The sequence below is a fragment of the Vicia villosa genome, linkage group LG5, assembly GCF_029867415.1.
Source record: "Vicia villosa cultivar HV-30 ecotype Madison, WI linkage group LG5, Vvil1.0, whole genome shotgun sequence".
Taxonomy (NCBI): Eukaryota; Viridiplantae; Streptophyta; class Magnoliopsida; order Fabales; family Fabaceae; genus Vicia; species Vicia villosa.
This window is the reverse complement of record NC_081184.1, coordinates 42,062,487-42,082,204: the sequence shown is the minus strand read 5'-3', so window position 1 is coordinate 42,082,204 and position 19,718 is coordinate 42,062,487. Positions and strand designations below refer to the sequence as shown.

Below are 19,718 nucleotides of genomic sequence, written 5' to 3'. Positions count from 1 at the left end.
ATTTTCATAAGAGAAACATCTTGATTCTGCGACATATACTCTTATCATTTACTTCAAGTCTTTGACTGGTTTTTAAAACACATATATAATCGTTTCGATAGTGGTTCGGAATAGACGCGAGTCGATTCAGAATTCACTTCCGCTGAAAAGTCGTTTAAATCCGTAAAACTGTGAACGATCTATTCACCCCCCCTCTAGATCCTAAGGCCAGCGTCTAACAAGTTCAAGTTCAATGTCATTCAACTTTGGTCTCGAATTGGGCTATCATTCAGAGTTCTTTACAAGAAGATAAGTATCAAATTGCAATGAAAAACTAAGACTTCATGGAGCTTCTACAATATTCAGTCCAAGCCATATGCACAAATGTCCATTACAAAACAGATGGAATTACAAAAGAAAGAAGACCCATTCCTAAAAGCTTGATCCTTGCTTCAAAACCGACCAGGATACAAAAATGAAGCGGCTGCCCAACTAAAGAAAAACTGACTTTTGTGGTGAACCGATATGGACCTGCAATTCGAATAAAAGCTCTGGTTCAGAATTCAAAAAAAAAAAAGGGGCATTTACACATAGTTAACTGATACACCAGAAAATCAGAGGAAAATAAATAATTCAGTAGCATATATATAGTAGAGAGGGATCGAAATTTAAGGGGAGGGAGAAAAAAATAACAGATTCGATAACTGAAAATAACAGGAAGAAAATCAGAATTTAACTAACCTTCAGCTTCTACAAATGAGGAGGACCATCATCCAGAACTTTCTCTCGATTCATTCATTCATCACCTTCAATCTCACTCTCTGAGTTCACGCACCTTCATCAGTCATATTCTTCATTCTTCTCCCACCCTCAATCTTCTTCACTCCATCACCATAACCTTCCTCCACTTTCATCAATCTTCTTCCTCATCTCACAGCCTCGTTGAATTACCACCGCTTCAATCTCCATCTCAGATTCAACCTTCTTTGGATTCTTCTTCATCTATCATCTGCTTCATCTTCAATCTACTTCATTCTACACATCAGAAAAAACTCAGAAAAATCAATCTCGAACCATAACCGTTCCCTGCGATCTCCATCCATCATTCATCTAATCTTGAATTCGCTTCTTGCTCTAAGAACCTGCAGAAAATTGTAACAGAAAAAGCACAATCGCTCAAAGATTCATCTCCAATCATCATCATCGATTCATCACGATCTTTGCCTTCGCTTAGCATCATCGAATCCGCTACATCAACGGACCTGCAAGCAACAACAACGTATCAACATCATTGCTTCGGCATACTCAAGAACAGAAGAAGGAGAAGAATCAGATAGAAGAACAATCTTCGATTCTCCATCACTACTTGCAACAACAACGGTGTTCAACGTCAACTCAGAAGCGCATCTGCAACTTTACTCACGACATCGTCATCGCTCCGCGTGTAACAACTTCGACGATTTGCATATCAACGAGAGGTGCGAATCGGAGACGAACTGATTGAGATCGATGTGAAGAGAAGTGGATCCGGAGAAGTTATCAAGAGAGATACGAGAGTGAGACTGAGAGATGAAGAGAGCGAGAGTCTGGCCGGAGAATCTCGCCGGTGAAGACTTCGGCCACCGTTGCGCTGAGAGGAGGAGGGGAGGCCGCCGTCGTTCTTGTTCGTGAGAGAGGAATGAGATAAGTTCAATAGCCACTCACGTAAAAAGCCCTAATCCTCTTTTTTAATTAAACTCTCCTATTAACATTTTGAAATTCTGATTAATTGTTATTAATTGGCTTCGATTTAGTGATTAATTGAATAAGATTAGATAAGAAAACCTGAATGTAATACTCCTGGGCCATCACCGAAATCAACTCCCCATAGGCCCATGGCTTCCTTTAGGCAAAAACGAGATCTGAACAAAAAACTCTGCTGGGCCATTGCTATCAGTACCCCTCTTGGCCCATACACCTCCCTTTGCGTGACTGTAACAAAAACAAACGCTGATGGGCCTTCTCCCCTTGGGCTCTTGCGCCCAATTCGCCAGTTACACCTCCACATTGCTTTTTTCACCCCTCTGGGCCAAACTCCATAGGCCATGCGCCCATTTGCTAAATGCACCACTACATTCCATTTACACCCCCCTGAGCCCATATTTTCTTTGTTAGAATTTAGAATTCTTGACTTAATTTTGACATAGTTTTGTAGATGGTAAAAAGCAATAAAGTCATAATTTTCTCATTGTTTTTTTAGATAATAAAGATAAAAAACCATTAAAATTTTGTTAGATTTTTAGGTAATAGTGGACATATAAAAAATGCAATAAAAAAAATACTAGCTTCTTAATTAAGTTTTAGGCTAGTTTAATTTTGACTTTTAATTGATTTTGCACTTCAAAAAGCTTATAAAAATAGTAGATTTTTTAGGTTGATTTTGATATTAATCCTTTGAATTCTCCTTCATAAAAATGCCATAAAAAATAGTAGTTTTTAGTTTCATTTTTGTACTAATACTCGAATTGTTTCTTCATTTTTGTACCATTTCCATGCTAGTTTTTGTATAATTGTTGTGTAATTTTGTTACTTGTTTTTGGCCATATTTTTGGCGCACTTTGTTAATACCATTTCAATGCTCCTTTTAGAATCTCATCACCATGTTAACATTAGGAATTAGACTTGTATAGACAACTTAGATTAGAATTTAGGATTAGTTCCCTATTGCATTCTTTTTCTTTTCAACTCTTTAAAATACTTAATAAAAGGAAGATGCGAATCACATTAAGAAAGTGGTAGAGAAATGAGTGGGATTCATTCCCTAATCTGTTTCTCAATCGCTTAGTGGCATAGAAACGAGTGGGATTCATTCCCTAATCTGTTTCTCGGTCACTACTTAATGGGAGAGAAATGAGTGGGATTCATTCCCTAATCTGTTTCTCAAACATTAATTAATGGGAGAGAAATGAGTGAGATTCATTCTCTAATCTGTTTCTCAAACATTACATAATGGGATGGAAGTGAGTGGGATTCATTCCCTAATCTGCTTCTCGATCATTATACATTTTATGTGATTCGGATCGCAAAGTAAACTCCCTCTAAAAAACACACAACCAAAAACACTTAAAACACCTAACAATGGTTCAAACTAAAGCAAAGTAGAGAAAGTGATGAGTGGCCCGGTATTGGGAACTGTTCATCACTCATCTACCCTAAAAGACACAAACCAATCTCTCTCTTTCTTCTTTCTAAGGGCATTGTTATTTCCGCTCGAACGCATCGTAGGCTGTCCCCTTATGCAAGAGCGCGAACATTGACTCCGCCCTATTAAAAAACACAAAAAACAAACAGAAAATCTTTAGCCGAGCTACGGTAACTCTGATTCCTGAAAAAGGATACGTAGGCAGCGGGGTAGGGCCCGTGCGAGTACAATTCTTTCTTTTCCCTACATTCTGCATTCATTTCGCATTTAGACATAGACATAGTACACACCCTTTAGATAGAAACAAACATAGGTGGATACCATCGAGTACGATGGGCGTGAGGGGTGCTAATACCTTCCCCTCGCGTAACCGACTCCCGTACCTAGATTCTCTGGTCGCAAGACCCTGTTCCTTCCTTTGTTAGGTTTTCTGATATTCCTTTCCCTTATGGGATAAATATATTAGTGGCGACTCTGTTCATTTTTTCGCGAGCGTGCGACAAGAGTTAAGCCCATTTCTACTATGCTTCAATTCTTCCTTTCTACTGTACCATTTTGATGTGAAGTATGTGGACAGGTTAATCTATGAATCATTCCTAATTCATTTAAGTATTTTGTAAAAGGTCTAAACTCACCACCAAAGTCAGATTGGACAGCTTTGACTTGGACTTTGAATTGTGTTTGCACATATGTCATAAACTGTTTAAAAAGACTTAAAGTTTCATACTTTTGTTTTAGCAAGTACAACCATGTGTATTTTGTATAAGTCTCAACAACAGCCATATAGTAGGAGTATCCCTGACTAGACACATTGGAAGAGGGTCCCCATAGATCAACATGGACAAGTTCAAAAGGTCTAGAGTACACAATTTGAGATAAGGGTGCATGTAATCTATGAGACTTTCCACTACAACAAGAACTACATACTTCATTACAATCTTTATTTGAAAAAGAAATATTACAGAGTTTCAACACAGCTTTAAGGGAAATAATATTAGTGTGACCTAGCCTATTATGCCAAACAGACAGTTTATTGGAAGAGAAATCAGATGAACCTTGGGACTGCTCTTTAGGAGACACTTTTGCAATGTTGCCTGCAAGATGAGGAGAAGATCCCACTGGCAAGGATGAGAAACAATACAATCTACTGGTATCCAGGAATCCTTCTAAAATAACCTCCTTAGATACCTGAGATTTGACAAAACAGTTATTAGCATGAAACTCAAAAAACACATTGTTATCTTTGGAAAATTTGGAAACAGACATAAGATTCCTAGTGATGCTAGGCACATGAAGTAAGTGTTTCAAAGCTAAAGTGGTGTGGGGTGCTATATGTGACTTGATTTTAGCTAAGCCTATGGAATGGATGTCAAGGCCTTGTCCATTACCAACAAGCACTTGATTTGTGCCCTTGTAATTTTGTGTGTGTTTAATAATAGAATTATGAGGAGTTAAATGTGAGAGGCACCTGAATCAGCAAACCAGGCTTGAGATTCAAGGTTTGTTGGGATTCGTAGATCATCGTGATAAGCAAGAAAAGCTTAAGCTTGAATTGAGTTGGGCTCCTAATCTTTCTTCTCACTCTTTGACTGATCCTGTTGATTGGAAGTGTTGTTCTTTGATGCAACTGGCTCAAAATTCTCATCATATATGTGCCAGCAACCCATGGCAGTGTGGCCATACTTTCCACATAGTTGACATGTTGGCCTATTGCTAGTTGTAGAACCTATTCGAGCTCTGCCACGAGCACGAGCTCTGAAGTTGCTTCTTCCTCTAAGTTGGTGATAACCACCTCTGGTGATTTTTGGATTGTAGTTGTCTTAAGAGTGAGCAATGTTTGCAGTGGCATTTGCAAGAGTCAGCTCTTAACGATACTTGTCATGTTGAGCTTCTTGCACATACAATATGGCTTCAATTTCGTATAGCGTTGGTGGCTGCAATTTGCCATATACCATCATGATAAATGGATTATATTCCTCTGGTAAGCCTTGGGGAATCGCATCGATTTGATCTCATTCAGAGATTGGCTCACCAACAGTAAGTAAGGCATCTGCTATAGCTCGAATCCTGAGCACGAATTCAGAGATTGAACAGTTGGATTTCTTCGTATCTTTCAGCTCAACCTTGAGTTGATGTACTCTGGCCTTCATCACTGCAATAAAGTATTTGTGAATCTGATCCCAGATCTGATATGAATGTTTGCACGAAAGCACACGAGGAAGCACATCTTCAGAAATTGTTGAAAGAAGCCATGTGAAAAGTGCCTGATCTTGAACTATCCACGCTTCGTATTCCTCAGATCTGATGTTGGCACGACGATCTTCGTCGTTCTTTAACATAGCAGGAATTTGAGGACTAACTACAAATCGCTGAAGTTTATGTGCAAGAATGATACCTTCAAATTGCTGATTCCATTAGGGGAAGTTCTTTTCTTGAAGTTTGATTGAGAGTTTTGGTTCAAACACTGTGTGATTTGAGGAGTTGGCGAACGACAATCCTTGTGTCACCATGTGTTGTGTTTGCGATTCCGAATCTTCTGGTGAGGCAGCCATGGACGAAGCTTCTCTGAAGCTTTGATTTTACCAAGAATGACTTATAACTGAGTGAACGAGAAAGGGAATGGAAACGGTAGGCGAGCTTTGCTGAGAAGCAAGAGCTCAGAAAGAGGAAAAGAATGGCGGAAGGTGTTGTGGATCTACGGCGATTGATACCATGATAGAGATAGAAATGCTCTGCATTTTCTTATTGATCAATGAAGAAGAAGAAGATTCTTCATTCTGTTACACTGTTACAATATGATAACCAATCTAACCAATTCAGTTAGAAGCTAACTATTATAACTAACCTAAAACAAGAAACACAGTGTTCAAAAACTGCTAAACAATGAACATGCCAAAAGCTATTAGTTGGGTTAGGCCCACTACACTTGTTACACCATTAGGCCGAAAGTAAAACATTCATTCTGATACAATGTAATGCACACACTTGAGTGTAATATGAATTTTTAAGTTTTAAGATTTTTCTTTAGTCTTTCTTAAATTATATTACATGAATTAAATTTGTGTTATACGTATTGCCGCTTCATTGGCAGCGTGGGTGAATGTCAGAATGTCAGGTGATTGATTGTAATTGGAAAGATAGCAATTTAACTTAGCTCTCAACTTGATTTCTTTTTTGAATAGGCAACAAATCCATTAAAAACGAAATGAGTACAAGGGATACTCAAACCCTTACAACCACACTAAAACTACGAGCTACCGAAAACACGCAAGCGGAAGAATGTTCCAGACGTGAAAACTATTGGACACAGATACATTGCTACCTAACCCCAACCAAGTCCACGACAGAAATTTAATAGCCGTCAAACATTCAGAAAAACTACAAATTCTACCTTCGAAGAGGATAGCGTTCCTCATCAACCACAAGCTCCAAACCGAGGCCAACCAAATCACACAAATAATATTTCTATCTTCGGTCTTCTTCACCTTCTGACAAATACTAGAGAAGTCAGCAATGTCGCCATAAGATAGAGGAGGATAATTACCAATCCATTCGCTAACTTTAGCCCAAACTCTTCTAGTGAAGACGCAAGAGTCGAAGAGGTGAAATTTTGATTCATCTTCTCTGAATCAAAACACATGGCTTTTATCTCTAATATCCTTCAAAATACCCCTTTTAAACAACTGGTCTTTACTTTTTCATGCAAATTGAATTTTGGATTTAATTTGTTAAAGAATTTGAAGTTAGTAGAAATGTTTTCGTAAATAATGGAAGTATCTCTTTTATCATAGACATGGCATTCAGTATAGTGGAAACAAAATGATATTTAAATTAACATATGACAATAGTTTATAGAAATTAATAGTAATTCCAATTATTATCCATTTTTTCCAAAGCATTTCTGATTGATTAAATTAAAGAATTAAATTGAGAGAACAATATTTAATTAAATTTTTTAAATAAAATAATTTGAGGTATTTTTTTTTAGGATAGCACATTATGATTAGGGATTGCTGGCTAGGAAGCGTACGAGTCTCTACAAATCATTACAGTAGTTCAGTAGTTGGGCTATCATAAATAACTTTGATGTATCTTTATGACCATTATATTACATACCAAATAGTACTAATTTGCAGTAGTAATTATTCATCATTAGAATTAAAAATAATATAATGAAAAAGATTATGAATTTGTTGTTCATCTTCTTACTCATATAACCTTGTTAGTTTCTCAAATATTCTTCACAACTATGGCTGCAGAAGCTCTTTTTAATTTACCTGTTGATTGCTGGGAGCTTATCTTCACATTCCTCATCTTCGACGACAACAACACTCAAGACAACCTAATTCACTATGTCAAGTCTCTCTCCCTCGTCTCTAAAACTTTCCATTCCCTCATCAGTCGTCTCGTATTATCTATCACTATTTCTGATCCAACCCCCTCTGTTCTTCGTCGTCTCTTCCATAGATTCTCCAATCTTAATTCACTTAACCTCTCCTTTCACCATCTCGATGCAGCCATTGCTTTAGCTCTCCGAGACAGACCAACATTGAAGTCTTTATCTATTTCCAACTTTGATCCAGATGAAGAAAACTGCATTTTTTCACATTTCATTGATTCGTTACTGAGTTTGAAATGTTTGACTTGTCTTGATTTGTTGGGGTTGCAAATCTCTGATGATTTTCTCTGTACAATTGCGACGGAAGGTTTTCCTTTAAAGAAGTTTGTGCTCCGAAGTTGCTCAGGCTATAGTTATGATGGAATATACTTTTTGTTATCCAAGTGTAGTGGGATACAACATTTGGGTTTTCATCGAAATGATTTCTTAAATGACCATCATATTGCCCAATTATCTTTGTTTCTTGGTGATTTGGTGTCTATAAAACTTTGTGATTGTTGGAACCTCACAAAATCCGCCTTGTTTGCACTTATTAGTGAGATCACAATGGAAGGCATTGGAAAAGAGAGTGTGGAGAGTTTTTATTCTCTGAAGGATTTTGATGTCAACCTTCAATTAAAGTCTCTATGTTTGACTTACAATTCATCTATAAAGGATGAAAACATCTTAATGTTTGCTTCCATTTTCCCCAATTTGCAGCTTCTTGATTTGAGTTCTTGTAATAGCATTTCTGAAAAAAGTATCTGTCAAGTTTTAAATAGATGTTGTAAGATTAAATATTTGAACTTGAGCGATTGTCGTGAAGTGTGGCTACTTAAACTAAACTTTGCAATTCCTGAGTTGGAGGTGTTGAACTTGTCAAATACAAGTATTGATGATAAAACACTCTATGAGATCTCAACAACTTGTTGTGGGCTTTTGCATCTATCACTTAGATGTTGTAAACATATCACAGAAAAGGGAGTGACCAATGTCATTAAGAACTGCACACAACTGAAGGAGATCGATTTGAGATTTTGTCATAAAGTGGATGCTGAAGCTATCTTGAAGTCAGTGGAAAGAGATAACTACTCCACCATATTTTTGTTTTAGTGAGGTAAAGAGGCAATTGGCGTTTAATATTTCTTCTTGTGCTTTTTAGCTAGGTCTTTTTTTGTATCTTGTTTCGAGAACTGTGGTTCTCTGTTAATATATTCCTTCCTTAAAAAAAAGAGCTTTCATATATCTTTTACAATATTTACTCAAACATGATTTCAAATTTCACCTAACATATTAAAAAATCAAATGAGCATAGGTGTTGAACACATGCTTTTAGATGATGCTAAAGTTTAGTTTGAATTAGTCAATAAAAAATTAATTATTATTCTCTAAGTTGTCAGCATAAGTTTGTTTCCTATTTTCTAGTAGTGTTAGTAGTGGTTCCTAATAGTATGGAGCATTTTAGTAGTGTCAGTAGTGGTTCCTAATAGTATGGAGCATTAGTTTCTATTCACTTATTTCTTTTGATGTATTTAAACATATTGCAATTGAATAAGAAAATATCTTTCAGCAGCAATACTCCCTCTCTCTGTCACGTTCCTTTTTTCCATTTTACTCAAACATAAAACAACAATTGGTATCAGAGCTCTCTTCTTGAAGGACCTGTGAAATGGATGCTGAATAAAGTTTTTCTCAAATTTCTCCCCCTACTTTTGATGGTGAGAACTATGATCTTTGGGTTGTGAGAATGGAGTCCTACCTTGAGGCTTTGGATTTGTGGGAAGCTATGAAAGAGGATTATGAGGTACCTCCGCTGCCGAACAATCCTACTATGGCTCAATTGAAAAATCACAAAGAAAAGAAAACTAAAAAGGAAAAGGCAAAGTCGTGTTTATATGCTGGTGTTTCATCAATCATTTTCACCAGAATAATGACTCTCAAAACAGCAAAAGAAATATGGGACTATCTGAAGGCTAAATATGCAGGGGATGAAAGAATTAGAGGAATGAAAGTTCTAAACTTGATGAGGGAATTTGAGTTGCAAAAATGAAAGAGTCCGAGACAATCAAAGAATACTCAGACAGATTGTTGGGCATTTCCAACAAGGTAAGATTGTTGAGCAATGAGTTTGCTGATTCAAGAATTGTTGAAAAAATTCTTGTAACAGTGCCAGAAATATATGAGGCCTCTATAGCATCTTTAGAGAACACAAATGATCTTTGTAAGATCACTTTGTCAGAAGTCATACAAGCCTTGCAGGTTCAAGAGCAACGATGGCTTATGAGGGAAAATCGCATGGTCGAAGATGCTATACCAGCCAAGAGCCAAGAAGCTAATGCAGATAATCGCAACAAAGGAAAGGGTAAAAAGGAAAATTATCCACCTTGTCATCATTGTGGAAAAATAGGTCATCCGCCATTTAGATGTTGTAGAAGGCCAGACGCAAAGTGCAGCAAGTGCAATGAGATTGGTCATGAAGATGTAATTTGCCGAGTTAAAATTCAGCAAGTTGCAGCTGAAGCAAAAAATGCAGAGCAGAAGGAAGAGGACCAATTATTTGTTGCAACTTGTTTCTCTAGCAACAACTCATATGAACCTTGGCTGATCGATAGTAGCTGCACCAACCACATGACCTATGACAAAGAACTGTTTAAATACTTAGACAGTTCTGAAGTCAAATTGGTTAGAATTGGAAATGGCGAAGACATATTATTGATAACACGAAAAATGTATCGCATATTAGGCTTGATTTACATGAATTATATCCTCATTTTATTTTAACTAAGATACTCTTTATTCGTATTATGCCGGTATTTTCTATGTTTTCAGGTTTTTACTATTTACAAGGCATGTATGAAGAAAGTCGCAAAACTGGAGAAGAATCGAGCTTAAAATCATAACAAAAGGAAGAAATAGAAAAAAGAATATATATATATATATATATATATATATATATATATATATATATATATATATATATATATATATATATATATATATATATATATATATATATATATATATATATATATATATATATATATATATATATATATATATATCTTAAGTATACATTTTATAAGTATACATATATATATATATATATATATATATATATATATATATATATATCTTAAGTATACATTTTATAAGTATACATATATGTATATTTATTTATTTATATATATATATATATATATCTTAAGTATACATTTTATAAGTATACATATATGTATATTTATTTATTTATATATATATATATATATATATATATATATATATATATATATATATTATAATTTAAGTGACGACCGTCATGGAAAAAGGGGTGACGACCGACACCCTTCATGACGAACGGCAAGGCCCAATTGCTCAGTAACACATAGTGTTCTCCTATTTTCCTGGCCACGTAGCTCAACGCTTTGAACGAACTTCTCTCAAATGAAAATGGATCAACGTATATCCTACATTCACGCTCAAACTGACTCAAGCAAGGAATGTCACTTCTTCCTATATTTTGCCAACCTATAAGTTATGTGCAGCAATATAAATACTGAGCATTTTACAAGCAAAAGGACACTTCTTCTCTTTTCGATAGAGCTTTTTCTTGTTTAGTTTTTAGGCAGTTTTTCTACCATGTAAAAGTGGTAGTTTCTCACATCGAGGAACTACCACACCATTAGATTTAGGTTCTGTTTCCTTTCACTACGGGAAGATTATTTCAGAAGTTAATTCCAGTACCCTTTTATTTCATCATTTACAGGTTTTATTTTATGCTTTCTTATTTATTCTTATTTATCGTCTCTAATTTAATTGCCATGTCCTTCTTAATTTCAATCCACACGTTTAATTTGTTTACGCTTAATTCTATGTCCGACTAAATTGTTTTGAGTCCGGTATGTGAGGACCGTCGTCTCCGATGGGACTCGGTAATTATTTTGTTGGCTTAAATTATTATTATTAAATTCTGTTTTGGCTTTAGTTTTTATTCTTAATTTAGGTAACCTTGTCACGAGAATGAGAGGTTACTTACTACGAATTCGTCACGAGAGTGAGAAATCTATTAAGGTTCGAACCGGCATTGCGAGAGCGTGGGGGTCGAACCAGATAGTAAAAACTAGGCATTAATCTTAAACACAGCGAGAGCGCTTTAGGATTAATTAGGACATGTTTAGTTTTCAAAACGCGTTCCTTGATTTAAGTGGGCGAGCGATAGCAATATCATACGGTTAATGAACGTGACTTTATTCAAGACCGCGAGAGTGTGAGGTTTAGTCTTTAAGCTAATATTTTATACTAAATATGTTTTTGACATTTTTAATAAGCCAATGAATTACAGAGTTCCCGAAGTACGTGGAATCACATTCCGGGCTCTCTTCTCTTATATTTATCTTAATCTTAGTTTTATTTCAGTTTTAGTTCTTAGGTTCCCCTTAATCAAACATTCATTAGCCTTAGCTTTACAAAGAAACAATAGATTACAGTAGGTTGACATTGGTCTCTGTGGTTCGACAATCTTTTATATTACTTTGATATATCCGTGCACTTCAGACGCATCAATTATCCTAACCCTAAGCAAATATTCACAAAAATACATGAAGTTAATTTGAAGAAAAATTCAAAATAAAATGATTTTTTATTGTTTTTTTAACATAAAAGGACATGTTTTTGATTTAATTTTTGAGTGAAGTAAAATAAATATTTTTTTGATTTTTAATTTATGACATGAAAGTATATAACATAAATAAGCTACACAAAAAAAATTGGAGGGAAAAAGATAAATTTTACTATTTTAAAACATTTTTCAAATTTGTGAAGAAATCAAAAGAAAATAGTGATAAAAAATATGGGATTGTGGAGACCAAGGCTTGAACCCACGCCCTCACGATCACAGCTTAAAACCTAAGCCACTGGGCCAGGCGCTATGTGTTGATCATAAGGCCCATACAATTGATTAAGTAGTGAGACAAGTAGTAAATGGCTGAAATAAAAATAAAATCTCAAAAATATAAAAAGGGTGGATCGAACCTACGCCCTAACACACTAAAGCCTTAACATACACACGCCTGCCAATTGTACCATACGATGTAGTCAATAACAATACGCCTTGCAATAAATATATTTGAAACAAGTGACTAAATGCAAATTTCCAGAAGACAGCCATCTTCATCTTCTTCGTGAAGAACAACAATGGCGCCATTTTCGAATTTTGTCCAAACTCAACCAATTTTATCAAAATAAGACATTAATGTGATCAGTATTCAATCACGAACCTAACCATACAATCAACTAACATTTATTCAAACTGAGATTCACGAATTTTTGGAAAACAGGTAAGAACCCTAAAAATAGTTTTTCAAATTAAATCCTGGACACACAAAATTAAACCCTAAAACCTTAGGGTTATCATTCCTTACATTGTTCTGATCAAATTGGTATCAAGAAACACGAGAAATTATGCTTAAAACATAGAGTTCGAATTCAAGCTACATACCTCTGCAACTGGAAATCGCGAGTGGCTTTAGAGTGATTCTTGTCACATTCTAATGATCCAGTTAGCTTCAGTGGATCACCAGGAAGCTATTGCAATACTTACTGAGTACCTGAATTAATCTGGAGACCTCGACCGACTATGAAAGGCAAGTTGAAAATGGAGCTTTTGATTTATGAGTTATAGTCGTGTTTTAATGCATTCAGTAGTCTCTATATGAGGTATAGATAGTGTTTGGATGTTTAGTTTGGACAATGTGCGAGCTTGGTGAGTGTTTGAAGGTTATGGCTCAATGAAGCTCTTTAGTGGTGGATAAATGGTTATTCTGAGTTTGAGAGGGTTTTGGAAGTGGTGGAGATGATGTACAACTCACAAATGATGTAAGGAATGTGTTTAGAGGGCTGGTTTGCACTCAGAGTCTCTCTAACTCAAAATTGCTATAAGAATGCAAATGACACAAAAAGATCAATTTGGAATGAAGGGTGACTTTAAGAATTTTTGTGTGTTTGATCAAGGGAGTGATACGCTCTATTTATAGGCATTATTTAGGGTTTGTTGAGGAAAAAAACTCAGAAGTTTGAGCTCACATGTGAAACTTGTACCTCTATACTTGTTTGTGAAGAAATGAGAAAAATGGATTTCCAATGGAAGGTACAAGGCTCAAGCATGATTGTGTGACTTTATTCTGAATATTAGGAGCTTGCTTGTGGTGTTTGTAATGCTTATGGTGCATAAGAAACATTGTAGTGGCTCAATAGAAGAGTTGTTGGTGATTAAATCCACTTTACTAGAATGGAAGTGTGATCTTTATGCCCTTAATGGAATGATTCAATGGTTAATGGCTTAAGAACTTGGATTATAGCTCAAAAGCAAGTGTGATCTTCTGATTTCGGTGCCTAAAACAAGTTAGAGGGGCTGCAAGAAAGGAATCTTTGCATTTGAAGAAGCTTTGGTTCATAACTTCTTCATGTTCATGGAGTTTTCCAAGTGTTCATGGAGCATTCTTTTCAAAATCATATCTCATAGCTCAAGCTATGGAATTTCATGCTATTGGTCTCTTTGGAAATCCCTTTCTACATACTTTAATTCACCTATTAAAAGTTTTCTTAAACTCCTTGGGATCATGGAGAAAAATGGCCACAAAGTTAAGAAAAATCTAAGTGAAAACACTCAAAATTTCTTTAAGTTTTTTGAACATAATCTTCAAAATTCCATATCTCTCAAAATAATCATCTTTGATGAAAACAAGAGGAGAGACAAAGTTGTTTGTTTGATTAAGATCTACAACTTTCATGTTGGGAGATTTTTAAGTGCGTAGGCAAAATTTGAAGTTCCCAAAATTAGGTTAAATCACTTAAATCCCTAATTTTGACTTTTGTTGACTTTTTGATTATTGATGAATTTTATTGATTTCTCTTGGTCAAATGTCTTCAATAGTCATATGATGATGATTTGAATCCTTAAAAGTTCATGGTTGACCATTTTTCTCAAAAGACAAAGGTTGACCCACATAGTTGACTTTTTCCAAATGAACTATAGTTTTGTTGATTTCATATGAGTCAAGCTCTCATCTTCAAATGAATGATATGGATGGACTATAATGTTGATTTGGATTCCCTTGAATCATGGTTTGAGTCTTAGTGCCATGTCCTGATTAAAAGTCAACCCTCTAATGGAATTAGGTCAAAACCCTAATTTGGGGCCTTAGGTGATCTTGAGAGTTGTTGATCTCGAATTGGGCTATACTTGGACTTAGATATTGATGAGAGAACCCTTTGAATCATAGGATAATGTTGAACTTCCTTGTGGGCCTTAAAACCCTAATTTGCTCAGTCTCCTTTTGATCAGTCTCCTATCTTAGGACACAAGTAACAAACAACAAATTTTTTTGTATTTTTGGGTTAACAAGTGATATATGCATGATGATAATGGTGATCCTAATATTTGGAATATGGTGGGATCTCAGTGGTAAAAAATTGGGGTGCAACAACAAGGCTTGTAGAAATTTATCTCACATTAAGCCCAAAATGAAAACTATGAAGGTAGTAAAGGACTTAGGTGCTAAGGTGGATTTTCATCCTTCTTACTTTGCTAGTATCGCCCCTCGCAATGGAAGCAGTTATACCTTTTCCTCTGGTTCGGCAGCAACGATTTGTAGGGAAGGTTCCACAGGCACGAAAGGTACGCTCCCATGTAATTCTCTTAGCGACTCGGAGGTTATACGTTGTAATCATAGGATTATGAATAATTCTAACTATGATGTGGGGAGGAAATTGTGGAAGTCTATAATTAAATTGGGGGTGGTCAGTAGAATAGACGAAGGTATGAGTGTTAAACTTGTTAAGGCCATGGAGTTAAGAGACAATAAGGGAATGTGAGCCAAGAAGGAGGCTATGTCAATGGTTCCATGAATATATTCTCTTATAACCTTAGAGGTAGCGGGATACCTTCCAAAAGGAAGAGGGTCAGTTTTCTGTTAAAGTCCGGTAGAGTAGATATTTGTTCTATCCAAGAAACAAAATTGACTAACTTTGATGAATCTCATGCTCGTTCTCTGTGGGGTAGTAACGATGTGGAGTGGACAACCAACAATTCCGTGGGGGCGTCGGGTGGTATGGTTATCTTGTGGGGGAGACGAAACTTATCTCTAAACTATAGTTTCATTGGACAAGGTTTTGTTGGAATGAACATTAATTGGAAATGTGTTAGGTATAATTTAGTGAATATCTATGCTCCTTGTAATGCGGCGGCTAGAAGAGAATTGAGCAGAAGGTTGGTGGAAAGAAAGTCTATGAGTGGGAATGAGGAATGATCTCTTAGGAGTGAATTTAATGAAGTTGTTTGCAAAGAAGAAAGATTATGTGAAGGAGTGTACCATAGTAGAAGAGATATGGAGGAGCTTAGTGGCTTTATCTAAGACATGAAGCTCACTGACATTCCTTGTGTGGGTGGTAGATTCACGTGGTTTAAAGGTAACGGTAAAGCAATGAGTAGAATCAATAGATTTTTTCTATCTAGTAAATTGATTGAAGAGTGGTGTGTTGTTGATCAAAGAGAAGGGCTAGAGACATCTCGAATCATTCTCCAATTTGGCTCGATTTTGGGAAATTTGATTGGGGACCTAAGCCTTTTCGGTTCAACAATGCGTGGTTTAAACATAACGGTTTCAAATCTTTTATCATTGAATAATGGTCTAAATTGAAGGTGGAGGGTAGAGGTGATTTCATTTTGTATGAGAAACTAAAGAGTTTAAAACATTGTCTTAAAGATTGGAATCGGGATGGTAAACAAATAGGTTGATAAACTTAATGATATAGATAAGAAGTTGGTGGATAACCATGGAGGGGATATAGAGGGCTTAGTCAAGGATAGATGGGAAGTCTTTAGCGAGTTGTGGAATTGCTTAAACGCAAAGGAAAGTATGCTAAGGTTGAATTCTAGGCAACTTTGGTTGAAGGATGGAGACAAAAACACTCGTTTTTTTTCTTCTTCATAATTCTTTATTGGAAGGTCGCAATGGTAGGGTGGAAGGCGTGGAAGAGATAAAGGAGGAGGTCAAGAGTCACTTTGAAATGTTTTTTAAAGAAGAAGACTTTAGTAGAGCTATGCCGGAAGGCTTAGCCTTTAATACTTTGAGTGATTTTGATATAGGGTGGATCGAAAGACTGTTTACGGAGGAGGTGAAGCTAGCGATATGGTCGTGTAATGGTAATAAAAGTGTCGGGCCGGATGGTTACTCGTTTCAATTCTTTCAACAAAATTGGGAAGTTGTCAAGGAGGATGTTTTGAGATTTGTCTCGGATTTCTATGATAGGGGTAGGCTCACGAACGCTTGTACTTCTTCTTTCATCACTCTTGTCCCTAAAATTAAAAATCCGTAAGCCTTAAAAGATTATAGGCCTCTATGCCTTGTGGCTTGCTTGTACAAGATTCTAGCCAAGCTCCTAACTTTAAGGTTAAGATGTGTCATAGGAAAGTTGGTGTCGAAGAATCAAACGACTTTTGTCCCGGGTAGAAGTATTACGGATGGTGTGCTTGTAGTTAATGAAGTGTTGGACTTTGCAAAAAGAGCCAAAAGAAGTTGTGTCATTTTGAAGGTGGACTTTGAAAAAGCCTATGATAGCGTTAGTTGGAACTTTTTGAGATTTGTTTTAACCAAGATGGGATTCGATGTTAGATGGTTGACATGGATGGAAGGGTGTATTTCACTGGTAGTATGTGTGTTCTTGTCAACGGAAGTACTTCGAAGGATTTTAAGGTGAAGAAAGGTCTTTGTCAAGGCGATCCTATCTCTCTATTTTTGTTCGTTTTGGCAACATAGGTTCTCACGGGTCTTATGAAAAAGGCCATCGAGATAGGTGATTTTAAGGGGTTCAAGATCAATGAAGATGTGGAAGTGAACATGCTCCAATTTGCGGATGACACAATTATAATAGGGGAGGGTGATACCGTGAATCTTTGGAGTGTGAAATATATTCTAAGAGGTTATGAAATGATGTCCGTATTAAAATTTAACTTCCATAAGAGCAAGCTTTACGGAGTTAATGTCGGGGATTGGTTCTTAGAAGCGACCTCTTCTTTCCTCTCTTGCAAAGTTGAAAGTCTCCCCTTCAAATTTCTTGGCGTTAAGGTGGGTTCTAGTCCGAGGAATGTTTCCATGTAGAGGGATTTAATAACCCTTTTGAAAAGGAGGTTGGCAGTGTGGAAAGGTAATCACCTTAATGATGCGGGTCGGGTGGTGTTGATTAATTTCGTGCTTAATTCTATTCCCGTCTATTCTTTGTCTTTCTATAAAGCACCGACAAAAGTGTTAAATGAGATTCGTACAATCCAAAGCAATTTTCTTTGGAACGGTTTTGATTTAAAAAGGTTGATCCATTGGGTGTGTTGGGATACCGTTTGTAAATCTTAGGATGAGGGAGGTCTTGGTGTTAAAAATGTAGAGATTTTGAACGCGACATTGTTAAGCAAATGGAAATGGAGGATCTTGACAGAAAAGGATGCGGTGTGGAGTGGTATTCTTAATCATAGATACGGTAATCCGGATTTAAAAGTTCTCATTGGTGATAGTGAAAGTGGAGAAAAACACAATAAAGGGGGGATTGAATTGTGTTCTTTATCAGATTAAAGTTCCCTTTCTTTAAATTCTTTTCTTTCTTCTTTGTATCTTTTCTTCTGGTTATGCTTTTGTGTTGCGGAAGCATGCTAGGAATGGAGTTGCATAACCAATGAGATGTTCATTTAAACTTCTTATGTATTATCAGAACTTCTGACTTGCTCAGTACAGTTCTGAATATGTTTGCAAGACTTGAAAGGAGTTAAATGAATTGTACAAAAAGTAAAGAACACGTTGATTACATCTGCATGATCCTCTGTCGTGACTAACAACCTGCACATCCAACTGTTGTGACTAACCCTGCACAAGCTACCTGCGAGTGACTAACCCTTAGATGACTGAACCGTTCAGTGATCCTATCTGGATATAACGTTCATCAATCTAGTAACCTGCACAAGCCAACCGCTCGTGACTAACTGCAATAGACTATTCAGTGATCTGATCCAGATATAACATCCATTGACTCTTGGACTTATGACCATCACTTGGACTCCAAGAGAATTTCCATAATGACCACAGCCACTGTCTTCTTAAGCATTAGAACTTCACTCGGTCACTTAAGGCATCATCACCAATTCTTTTCAGAATTGTTCTTCTGGAGATTACAGGCGTGCTTCTTATTCAAGCAAATATTCTCCTATTCTAAGTACATATGTTTACGACTCACTAACTAGAAGTCACTTCTGGAGCCTAAATAATCTATCAGAAGTTTCTAAGATATAACACACTACGAGAAAACACTCTATGGGTTTTACATTTAATACAAGAAACAAAATATCTTGCAGTCTTCTTTTCTTCAACTTCTGGATAAGATCTTCTCCTTTTGTAAGCAAATTCAGAGCAGCAGCTCTTGTAAGGTTGCTTCTTGTCTTCATCTTCATCATCTTCAAATCTTCTTAAGCTGATTAAGAGCAACAACTCTTTTGATGAATGCTTCTGATTTGATCTTCAACTTCTTCTTCAAGCAGATTCAGAGCATCAGCTCTGTTTTGAGTTGCTTCTTCAAATGATTTTCTGAAAGCAGATTTAGAGCATCAGCTCTAGTGACTTGCTTCTTCATATTGATCTCCAGCTTCTCCTTCTTCAGTACTGATCTTAAAGCTTGTTACAGTTGATGACATATTGATTAACATCAGTAGACATGAAACACTCTTCGAGCAACAAATCAGTGTATTCGGTTTCCTTAGTCATCCAATATGAATAATATTAGACCTGGTCAGATATCAGTGGATTTCTTGTAACTCTATTGGAGGATTTTGCTTAACAGTAGAGATTTCATCTTTTCTCTTCTATGATTTCTTCACGTAGGCTTATAATTAGTGTATGACAACACTATGGATTGATTCATCACATACTGAGTATGTGTTTCCTCTTGTGTAACTTCTGAAGCATGGTTTTTTGTAGTTTCTTTTCTGCTTTCATGTTCAGCTTCTCTCTACAGATTTTCTCTCAAGGTTTTTCTTTTTTCAGCACTATGTAGATGCACCATAGATACACACTTTGGATATTCATTTAATGCAATTTTAGTGTTCCATTGACACTTTCTCCATACACATTTGGTGTCTCTCTTCTG

The 19,718-nt window shown here is 36.1% G+C and overlaps 1 protein-coding gene across 1 annotated transcript; it reads left to right on the top strand.

The window, feature by feature from the left end:
* Window positions 1–7,409: 7,409 nt before the first annotated feature.
* On the top strand, window positions 7,410–8,651 carry LOC131604576 (uncharacterized). Its single transcript, XM_058877009.1, has one exon. It carries the CDS (start codon window positions 7,410–7,412, stop codon window positions 8,649–8,651), a length of 1,242 nt encoding a protein of 413 aa, XP_058732992.1.
* Window positions 8,652–19,718: the final 11,067 nt, after the last annotated feature.

Excerpts from the sequence above, each read along its gene's own strand:
- LOC131604576 (XM_058877009.1), top strand. The coding sequence starts at position 7,410 with ATGGCTGCAGAAGCTCTTTTTAATTTACCTGTTGATTGCTGGGAGCTT.